Raw genomic sequence first — 10,623 nt, 5'->3', positions numbered from 1 at the left:
CTCTCTCTCTCTCTCAAAATAAATAAATAAACTTAAAAAAAAAAAAAAAAGAATGTAAGGGGTTCTAAGGCCAAGTTTTAAAGAAAAAAAAGTTTAAGAACTGCTGCACTAGACCATGAGTCCCTTCAGATCCACACAGCATTAACAGTTTTATATACACGAAACCTGGTGCATAAAAAATATACCCAGCAAATGTTTATTAAATGCATACTCTTATGCCTGATGCTATGCTAGGCATTGGGGATTCAGAATTGAAAAAGATGGTCCCTGTTCTAGAGGACTCACAAGCCAGTGGAGGAGACGCACAGGTAGGTACAAGAACAATTATAACAGGAACTATGAGGGGAATTATAGGAGCCTACACCAAAAACACACATCTATTAGGTGGAGGGAATGAGAGGGGCCAGGGAAGCGTTCCCAGAAAAGCTATCATTTGAACTGAGTTTTTAAGGCCACAAAAATCAGCCAACGGAAGAGAATTTTAGAAGGAACAGAATGCATAAAAGGTGGAAGTTTTAAGAAAAGTATGGTCATTTCCAGGTCCTGCATGTAGTTCAGTATGAATGCAGCATGAAGTATATAAGTCTGTGAATTGGGGGTGAGGTTGGGAATTAGAGATGAGGCAGAGAGGAAGGCAAGGGCCAAAACGAAGGACCTTATATACCATATTAAGAAATGTGGATTTTCATCCTCAAAGGAGGGAGGGAATAGGGAGGGGTTTTGGAGGATTTTAGGATCTTACTCGCATCAACTTTGGTAACAATGTCGAGGTTCAGCTGAATGAATATATGCATTGGGGAACCAGGACTGAGACCCCAACAGACACAGGAAGGAGGTACTGTAAGGAGCTACCCAAGGCAACCCCCTGAGGCTTGGAGGAACCTCATGTGTAGGAAGTAGAATCCACAGGAATAAGTGGAAGTGGGAAGTGAGGAACAGGGGAGTGCTTGGTAACTCCCTGGGGTTTAGCACTGGCTACTGGGAGGGTGGAGGTGTCTTCCTTGAGTCTGGGGAGAACAAGGAGATGGTTGGAAGGAACACTGCGAAGGTCAGATTTGTTCCACTCGTAGCAGGCAGGCAGCTAGGCAAATCTAAACACATTTCCGCACCCCCTCCCCCGCGGCCCTGGCCCGGGGCCCACGGTTCCCACGGTTCCCACCCCCACCAGCAAATCCAAGCCTCCCACCCCTCTGCCCCGGGGGAGCTAGGCCTAGAGCTCCCGCCTAATTTCCTCTGCTCGGTCACCCCTTCCCCCTCCGCCGAACCGGCTCTCCACTTCCTCCCCCCACCACCCCCACCGAGGAAAAACGAAAACAAACAGTCCTGCGCCCCGCACCTCACACTTTCCGACCCCAGGACCCGGCTGCTCCCGGAGCAGCTTCTAGAGGCCTCGGTGGGAGGAAGCATCTCACCCCCGACTCCCCGACTCCGGGAGCTCAGTAACTCTTCCCCCTCGCCCTCCGCCTTCCCCGTCCCAGCCCGGCCCCGCCTCCCCACGGGGAAACAGCCCAAAAAAGGGCAGAAAAGAAATTTTGGCGTAAAGTTGGCCTGCAAGAGGAGACGGGAGAGTCCGCTGGGAGAAGGGGAGGGGAGGCAGGGCGCGCGGGGCCACCACTGAGAGAGGAAAGCGGGGTGGGGTGGCGGAGGGGAGGGCGAGAGGAGGGGGCCGGAGGGCCGCGTCCTGGGGATGGGGGCGGGGAGCGCGCCGGGTCCGGCTGGAGCCGCGGGGAAAATATGCGGGGCACGTTGGGGGGCAGGGCGGGCGGGGCGCGGAGCCGGGTACCTAGCCGCCCCGTCACGGTAGAGGAGGGGCCCTGGCTCCACCGGCTCGGGCTGGACGGGGAAGCGAGGGGAAGAGAGGTCAGGCCCGCCCTCGGGGGCAACAAACTGGGCCTCATTCCGCACTGGACCGGGGCTCTGGACTCCCCTCCTGGCTCAGTTTCCCCAAGTTCCTGGTGAAACTCACCGTTGTCTCTACCACGTCGGTAACGCAGACCCAGAGTGTGGGACTCAGGGTAAACTGAGGTACTCGAACCACGGAGGAGCCCCGCCTCCCAAGAGACATTTAATCCAGGGGGATTTACAGGAAACTTCTAAATTAAGGGCAGCGGCTGCTGCAGCTGAGGGGGGCACGCGGGACCCAGCGCCCGCGCAGCTGCCGTGAGCTCACGCCCCGAAATAGCCCCAGGGGCCCCAGTTGCAGCTGCCACTGGGTCGGGCTGTCACTCAGAGTAAGAGCAGAGCCCCCAGCCCGAGGGTCCCCTCCCCTCCGCAGGGCTGGGGTTTTTCCAGCCGGACGTCTTAGCTGCTTTACCTTCCGACGGCTGGGGGCGGGGGGAGGGGCCTCGAGGGGGGCGGTCCCGAGGGGGTGGGCACAGGGGGCGGCCGCGCCCCCCCTCACCGGGGTGTGCTTCTGCCCCTACAAGGTTTGGGCCGCGGTGGGGGAGGGTCCCGGCCCCCGGCTCCGCCCGGTCCCTCCCCGCCTTTTAGGCGCCCGCCCGGCTGGGACATCCCAGTCCCGCTTGGTCCTCCTCGCCGGCCACCCGTGCGCCCAGTTCGTCCAGTCCGCACTGCCTGCCCGTCGGCCCGCCCCCCACCGCAGCCATGGACGCGATCAAGAAGAAGATGCAGATGCTAAAGCTGGACAAGGAGAATGCCATCGACCGCGCCGAGCAGGCCGAGGCCGACAAGAAGCAGGCTGAGGACCGCTGCAAGCAGGTGGGGGCACCAGACCCAGTGCAACCCCCTCCTCCCCAACGAGGGAGGGGTAGGCCCTGTGCACCCAGCCTGAGGCCTGCTGTCCCAGGCTCTTGTGTCCAGTGGGGGGAGGGGGGAGCGGGAGGGGGGAGGGAGGATAGACCTTCACAGTACCCTCAGGGACCTAGCCAGAGCCACACATAATCTCTCATCCACCATACCTGGGGAGCTGCAATCCCCCAGTTTCCACACCTGCCCCCTGCACATCAATGATGTGCCCAGCTCCTCGGGGCTGGAAGCTTTCTCTCTACCCTCACCAGGTCCCTTTAACAGCCCTGACTACACTGTCCCTCCTCTGCTATCCTGCTTCCTCCCTGACAGCCTCTAAATATCTTCTTGTACCCCCCCTCGCACACACCCCTGCCTCCTTCCTGGGTCCCTGGCCTGACTAACCAAGGCCTCTCTCTCCCAGCTGGAGGAGGAGCAGCAGGCCCTCCAGAAGAAGCTGAAGGGGACAGAGGATGAGGTAGAAAAGTATTCTGAGTCTGTGAAGGACGCCCAGGAGAAACTGGAGCAGGCTGAGAAGAAGGCCACCGACGTGAGTGTAGACCTGCGGTAGGGTGGGAGAGTGCACTGGGAGGGGTCCCAGACCTGGGGATGAAAGAAGGAGGGGACCTAGACATCCCCAGCACCAGGACAGAAATGGTTTCCTCTCAGAAACCCAGGCTAGGGCAAGCTTGCACAATCTAAGGCAGCGGGTAAATCAAAACCACCTACCACTTCCCCTAGAGGACACAGCCTTGTAACTCCATTTGGTTCCAGTTCTTAGAATGTACAGTGATCAAGCAGTGAGTCATCCTGGGGGGTGGGTGGTACAAGAATTTACCATCTATCTTATTAATCCTCTAGATGGAAATGGGAGAAGAGGCTGCAACTCCATGTGCGGGTGTGGGGTATAGGTGTGGATACTGTTGGGCAGGAGGAGGGAGAGGGATCCAGAGATGGGGCCTGACTTGAGTTACACCCCCGGGGGGCCATTAGAAATTCCCTGGCTTTGACCTCTGGCTCCAGCAGCCCTCCTGTGCACTGGAGCCCAGCTCAGGTTCTAATGACCCCTCATTTACCCTCATTAAGCTGTCAGCCTTGAGACCAAGCCAGGCCACAGGGCAGAGGGACAGGGCTACAAATGCCAAGGCAACCACCTTAGCAGGTCTGGTTCACTCAGATTTCTCTGCCCACCCCACACCCACTAACTAGACTTCTCTGCTTTCTGCCATTCTCAACCCCCACCTTGGTGTTGGAGAATGGCCATATGACTTTGGATATGGTACTTGAACCATTCTCTGCCTCAATTTCCCCACTTGCCTTCTATCGAGGATTAAGATGAGCCTATGGTTGGAGTTATGGAAGGATTAGAAAAAGCATGTCTGAACATCTGAGATCTGAGATGACATTACTGTTTATATTGACCATTATCCATGTTCCCCAACCCACACCCCCTGCCCCCCGGCCCCAAGGTTGGTTTCTCTGACCTCTAGGCTTGGTTTTGGTTCTCCATCAGCCCTGGCACTTGGGAGGGAACTGACCTGCAGCTGCTAGCAAAGACAACCCTGGGCATCTGACGCTCTATAAATAACTAAGGCCCGGTGCAGCTGGAGGCAGGACTGGAAACCCAAGGAGCTGGGTGGGGGCTGGAGGGGAGGGGAGGACAGGGACAGAGCTGGGGATGCAGGGAAGCAGTGCCAGGAGCCGATAGCAAACACTGTCCAAACTTAATGTATGACCTTGAACACAGCACTTCACTTACACGGTGCCTCAGTTTCTCCTTTCTCTCTTCACATTTATCCAGTGAGGACAGTAGTGCCTGTACTGTGGTTGGAGAGCAGCATCCATAACTGGAAAGAGCTTGAAAAGCAGAAAATGGCAAATATCAGTCCTGTGATGAGGACCCCAGGACTTCCCAGACTCTTCAGAATCATTTGTCACTCCACTATCACGAAGAGAGTTTTCCTTTTATAGAGTTCATCTCTCTCTCGAGTAGACCCCTAATGTCCCCCAGAGTCATTCTTCCCAACCCCCAGTGCTGTCCCCAGAATCCTTCCACACTGAGTCATCTGGCCCCCTGCCCGTGAGGGCCTTTGTCACTCTAGGTGGCCTCCAGCACCTGGAGGACAAGCTACTACTTTCTATATATGGTGCTGTGTTTCCCCTGCTGCAGGTTACCTCCCAGGACCAGTTTTCTACCCACTCTGCCCCCAGGACTGCCACCCATCCCTTCCTTCTTTCACTTCTTCCCCTATACTGGCCCTTTCTCCTTTCCAATCTTAAATCTCATGGTCTGTACGATACGTTTCTGAGGGAGAGACAGGAACAACCTAACATTTATGGAGTGTGGACTCTGCAGGCAATGTGCTCAAGTGTTTTCTACATATTATTTTACTATTTCCTGAACTTGGCTTATCACCAGAATCACTTAGAAGCTTATAAAAAAAAAAAAAAAATTTTTTTTTTAAAGATTTCCAAGCTCCTGTCCTGGAGATCTCATTTCAGTCGATTGAGCCTGGAGCTAGCGAGCCTGTTTAGTTGTCTAAACCTCCCACGTGATCCTGTTGATTGAGTCATTATGTCAGAACAGCCTACAGAGGAGGAACTGCTTGTGTCAACTCAGATTTAAAAAGGAGGAGGGGCACCTGGATGGCTCAGTCCATTGAACAACCCACTCTTGATTTCGGCTCAGGTCATGATCTTGTGGTTCGTGAGTTTTAACCCCACATCAGGCTCTGCGCTGACAGTGCAGAGCTAGCTTGGGATTCACTCTCCCTCTCTCTCTGCCCCTACCCCTCTCTCAAAATAAATAAATAAAGTTAAAAAGGAGGCATCTGAGGCCTAGAGAAACTAAGTAAGTTGCTCAAGGTCATACAAGTGCTAAGTGGCTGAGGGTAGCTCACAATGGTCTGACTCATAGCCCGTGCTCTTAACACCAAACTGTACTGCTTCTCTCATTTTTCTTTTTGGGGGCCCTTCTTGCTCTGACCTCATTTTCTCAAGGTATCATTTTCAATGGACCATCCCCCAAAAAACCTCCATGGTTTTGCCTCTGTATTGCAGATCAGGGGATGAGTATGTGTCACTCACACAGCCTTTGGCAAGAAGCCCCTTCTTATAGGCATGGATGTCCCATAGAGGCCTGGCTAGCCTCCTGAGCCCCTCACTGGGAGACTGACTGGCAGCCAGTGACATCAGGGATCTTGACTGTGTGATTGGCTATTTTTAGCAATGGTGAGGTCTGGTTGGCCTGATGTGTCCCCACCCTCTTACCTGGGCCAGGCTTTGCTGTGGAGGAATCCCAGCTCCTCTGACCTGGTCCCAGCACTTATAGTGCTTTCAGTGGGTACCGAAAGACCTGCAGATAACCATTGGGAGACTAATTATGCACCGTGTTAGAAGAGGCCCTGAAGCAGGGGAGTGGAGCCTGTTAAGAAATGCATGTTTTGGGCCTCAATAGACCCTAGACGAAGATAGCTGGTTAGGGGGAAGAACGGGTTGAAAGTCTGGGAGCCAGGAAACAGATTCTTTCTGACAAGAATCTTACTATCCTCTGAAACCTCTCTGATCCTCATTCAAGGTAGACAAAGCCCCCTCTGACCTCTGGCCTTTGCCCCACAGGCTGAGGCAGATGTGGCCTCCCTGAACCGCCGCATTCAGCTGGTAGAGGAGGAGCTGGACCGGGCACAGGAGCGCCTGGCTACAGCCCTACAAAAGCTGGAGGAGGCTGAGAAGGCAGCTGATGAGAGTGAGAGGTGGGCAGCGGGCCTCCCAAGGGGTGGGCCGGGGAGGGTCTGGGAGCCCGTCTCTGCTGGTCTTGACACCACTTCCGCCCCTCTCCCTGCCATTCAGAGGAATGAAGGTCATTGAAAACCGAGCCATGAAGGATGAGGAAAAGATGGAGCTGCAGGAGATGCAGCTGAAGGAGGCCAAGCACATCGCCGAGGATTCAGACCGCAAATATGAGGAGGTGACAGCCCTGTCCCACTTCCTTCTCCCCCCAAACCCCAGATACTCCCCATAACTCACCCAGGCTCTGCTCCTTCTCTCCCTCATCCCCCAGGTGGCCAGGAAGCTGGTGATCCTGGAAGGAGAGCTGGAGCGCTCAGAAGAAAGAGCCGAGGTGGCTGAGAGGTAAGGGTACCCTGGGCAGCAAGTGAAACTCGGCCTGGTCCCGTGGCTGTGGGGCACTCTGGACAGTGGGAGGCAGTTTCCCAGGCTTGGGGCCATAGGGACAGGTCCTGTCCTCTGACCCCTAACTGCTGCCCCCAGCCGAGCCAGGCAGCTGGAGGAGGAGCTCCGAACCATGGACCAGGCCCTCAAGTCCCTGATGGCCTCAGAGGAGGAGGTAGTGACCTCTCTGGACCTTTCTGGGCAATGGTGCCTTCTCTCAGCTCACCTTTCCCCTGATCTCAGGCTGTTCTCTCACCTGCTGGGGGTCGGGAAGAGCCTGGGGCTTCCAAGTTCTGCTCACTGTCACTCTCACAACTTTGCTCTTCTCTTCTCTCCTCCACCCCTTCCCCAACTGTGCCGTCTTCACTGTCTCCCACACTATGCCCTCACACCCTCCCCCTGCCACACACCCCCTGCAGTAAATGTGGGGACCTAGAGGAAGAGCTGAAAATTGTTACCAACAACTTGAAATCCCTGGAAGCCCAAGCGGACAAGGTAGAGGGGGGTAGAGGGGCAGTGAGGATGGGGTCCTGCAGGGGAGGGAGGCGATGGGCCCAGGCAGGGAGGGGCTGGGTGTTCCCTGGAGACAAGATCAGGAGCAGCCTGTGGACTCGGTGGAGCGAAGGATTTGTGGAGGCGATCTACTAATGGCGTGTATATGTCCCTAAAAGTATTCCACCAAAGAAGATAAATATGAAGAGGAGATCAAACTGCTGGAGGAGAAGCTAAAAGAGGTGAGAGTCTTAGGGCACCTGGTGACTCAGTCGGTTGAGCATCCGACTCTTGATTTTGGCTCAGGCCACGATCTTGCAGTTGGTGTCGGGCTCCATGCTGACAACGTGGAGCCTGGTTGGGATTTTCTCTCTCCCTCTCTCTCTCTCTGCCCCTCCCCTGCTCACTCGAGTGCACACATGCTCTCTCTCTGTCTCAAAATAAATAAACTTAAAAATAATAATAAAGTAAAAGAGGTGAGAGTCCTTCCAGTCCCCACTGTCCCCTCAAGCCCCCCATCCCCTCCAGAGACAGCCTGTGGCAGGGACTTTGGAAAAAGGGATGGAAGAGGAGGTTGACTTAAGTGAAAGTATCTGGGAGGCCTCATCTTTGTCATTCTTCCGTCTTACCTCAACTCCCAGGCTGAGACCCGAGCAGAGTTTGCCGAGAGGTCTGTGGCAAAGTTGGAGAAGACCATTGATGACCTGGAAGGTAAAAGGGATACTCCCCTGTATCCAAAGCTTTTTAAGCAGGTCACACTCCCCATGACTATCAGTCTGTCCCTTATTTTCCCATCCCATAATACTTGCCACGGATAAATTAGTGTTGGATCACCTGGGATTCCACCAGCTCCCGGGGTGTGACCCGCCATCCGAGGAGTTGTACCTGGTTGCAGTGTGTCAACTCCAGTGCTCCTCAAACATGAGTGTGCATGAAAACACCTCAGAGAATTTTTAAAACACAGCATCCTGGGTCCTAATCCAAAGTAGTTGCTGACTTTGGGCTGGAGAATTTGTATATCTAACAAGCTCCCCGGCAATGCCAGTGCTGCTGGTCCTCAGACCACACTTTGAGTAGCACTGACCTAGACAATCCTGTCTCCAAGTGCAACATAATAGAGCTGTGTCATAGAGACTTCTTTATTAAATATGGAGAGATTTGGTTTAATATCTAGGTTTTCACGACATTAATGGAAAATACTGTTTTAAGCTAGATTTAGTGAAAACGAACATCTGGGTATTTGCTAGTCTGTGACTATTTCTCATTAGTATCAAGAATGTTGTGCCTAAACTGTATTTTCTTTTTATTCTATAATAACCGTTTCACCTTCATAATTCCCACTTCTCATGCTTCCAGGCTTTCAGGCAAGCCTCAATTTTATCTCCAACTTTAGGACCTTAGACCCTTCTGGCTCCAGCACCCTCCCCCTGAATCAAGCATTCCTGCTTATTCAAAGCACTGTACCCCCATGTCCCTGGGGGAGGTAGGAGCTCCAAGGGGAAGAACCAGTTTGGGCTACAGAGAAAAACAAGAGAGACAGGGATACAGAGAGGGGAGGAGGGAGCCCTGATGGCTGTCCAGCTTGTTCTCCAGCCTATTTCTCTCACTCCATCTTTGTCTACCTCTCTCTGATTCTTGTTCTCTTTCCATTACCCTCTCTCCTTCCTTTCCTCTTTCCCTCCATTCCCTCTTCCCACACTCCCACCTGGTCCCCCTCCCCGTGATCCCCCCCCCAGACGAAGTCTATGCACAGAAGATGAAGTACAAGGCCATCAGTGAGGAGCTGGACAACGCACTCAACGACATCACCTCCCTCTGAGCCCCACACCAGTGTGGCCCCCTCAGCCCCTTTTCTCCTCTCCTTTCCACTCTCTTTGTGGGGAGGGGGCAGTCAGGAGGAACAAAGTTGTCAGCATCGCACAGCCAGGCTGGGCGCAGCCTCGGAGAAGCCCCACCACACCTGCTGCCCACCCTGGCACTTGCTTCATCCTTCTATCCAACCACTCACTCCACCCTCCAGCCTCTACCTCTTTCTGCTGCTTAATAAACTCAACTTGGTCTCCATGCTGTCTTCCTGCCCTCCAGAGAGCACTTCTATCATCCCCACAGAAACCCTGGCTCTTACAGACACCCCCAATCTTGTGCCCCCTCCTCCCCTGCTGAGCTCACCCACAAAACACTGTGGCCCATGCCAGAACCCCCTCCACATGGCACTCTCAGTCTGTCACCATGTCACTGCTGCATGTGGGCATGCATAACCCCATCAGTCACCATGAGCCCTCTAGTGCCTCTGACAGACATGCTCTTCGGCAGACCCAGGTCTGTCACTAACCTCCAAGCATTCAGCTGCAGTTCCGGGATTTAAGGGAATGACTGGAAGGGACGTGGGTGGGGAGGTGCCGAGGAAGCGCAAGAAGGTTGTGAAAGGTCTGGCTGGGGTAAAGTTTGGAAAAATGTCGGATGCCAACAACATGGGGCTTTCCCTGCAGGTCTGTTTTCTGCCTCAAGTCTATCTGTCTGTCTGGTCCTTCCTTTTCTGGTTCAGTCTTTGTCTTTCCTTCCATTTCTAATACTCTTAAACCTTCTAAAGAAGGAGGGTAAATTAGTTCATGACTCAAGCCTTCCCATCCCACCCCCATGACCCTGAAGCCTTGAGTCCACGTCCGTCTTGGTCAGTCCATCCATTTGCCCTTGGCACCGGGTCCTCAGACCTATAAGTGCTTATGTCTTCCTATGCCTCCAACCCACACCAAGTCTATTTGTCTCATCCCCCATCTCCCCCCATGTCTCCCTGCCCTTCCTCACGTGCTGCTTCCCCTCACAGAGACCTTGGCCAGTGCCAAGGAGGAGAACGTGGAGATTCACCAGACTCTCGACCAGACCCTGCTGGAACTCAACAACCTTTGAGGGCTGGCTCTGCCCCCCAGCCGGGCGATAGTTGCTGTCCCAACTCAATAAAATGGATATTACCTGCGTCACAGGGCCCTTTAAACCTTTCTTTGGTGTTGGCGACGGTGGTAGTTTTCCAAAGTGGAAAAGGCTAAGAGGATGCCTGAGGGGAGCAATGGAGTTGGAAGGCCCCCTGACTGAACAGGGCCTGAGTCCAAGCTCTACACTAGGACTTCCTTTTCAAAGGGAGCCAAGGGGTGGGGGCACCGGGCTCATTGAGGAGGGTTATGAAGAGGCTGTGTAAAGCAGAGAGGCCCCACAGGGCTT

The 10,623-nt window shown here is 54.1% G+C and overlaps 1 protein-coding gene across 4 annotated transcripts; it reads left to right on the top strand.

The window, feature by feature from the left end:
• Window positions 1-2,371: 2,371 nt before the first annotated feature.
• TPM2 (tropomyosin 2) lies at window positions 2,372-10,385 on the top strand. Of its 4 annotated transcripts, none has more exons than XM_015535011.2 (9): window positions 2,372-2,718; window positions 3,170-3,295; window positions 6,364-6,497; window positions 6,595-6,712; window positions 6,806-6,876; window positions 7,015-7,090; window positions 7,587-7,649; window positions 8,049-8,118; window positions 10,232-10,385. In XM_015535011.2, the coding sequence occupies exons 1-9, from the start codon at window positions 2,605-2,607 to the stop codon at window positions 10,312-10,314; spliced, it is 855 nt and encodes a 284-aa protein (XP_015390497.1). In that variant the 5' UTR covers window positions 2,372-2,604; the 3' UTR covers window positions 10,315-10,385. The 4 variants fall into 4 exon arrangements, with proteins under 4 accessions (XP_015390497.1, XP_007076561.1, XP_007076562.1 ...); XM_007076499.2 differs by lacking the exons at window positions 7,015-7,090; window positions 10,232-10,385 and adding exons at window positions 7,335-7,410; window positions 9,144-10,225 and having other exon boundaries at window positions 2,457-2,718; XM_007076500.2 differs by lacking the exon at window positions 7,015-7,090 and adding an exon at window positions 7,335-7,410 and having other exon boundaries at window positions 2,462-2,718.
• The last annotated feature ends 238 nt before the right edge of the window (window positions 10,386-10,623 follow it).

This window comes from Panthera tigris, chromosome D4 (genome assembly GCF_018350195.1).
Source record: "Panthera tigris isolate Pti1 chromosome D4, P.tigris_Pti1_mat1.1, whole genome shotgun sequence".
NCBI classification, from domain to species: Eukaryota; Metazoa; Chordata; class Mammalia; order Carnivora; family Felidae; genus Panthera; species Panthera tigris.
Note: the sequence above shows the minus strand (reverse complement) of the source record. Positions and strands in the feature narration are given on the sequence as shown.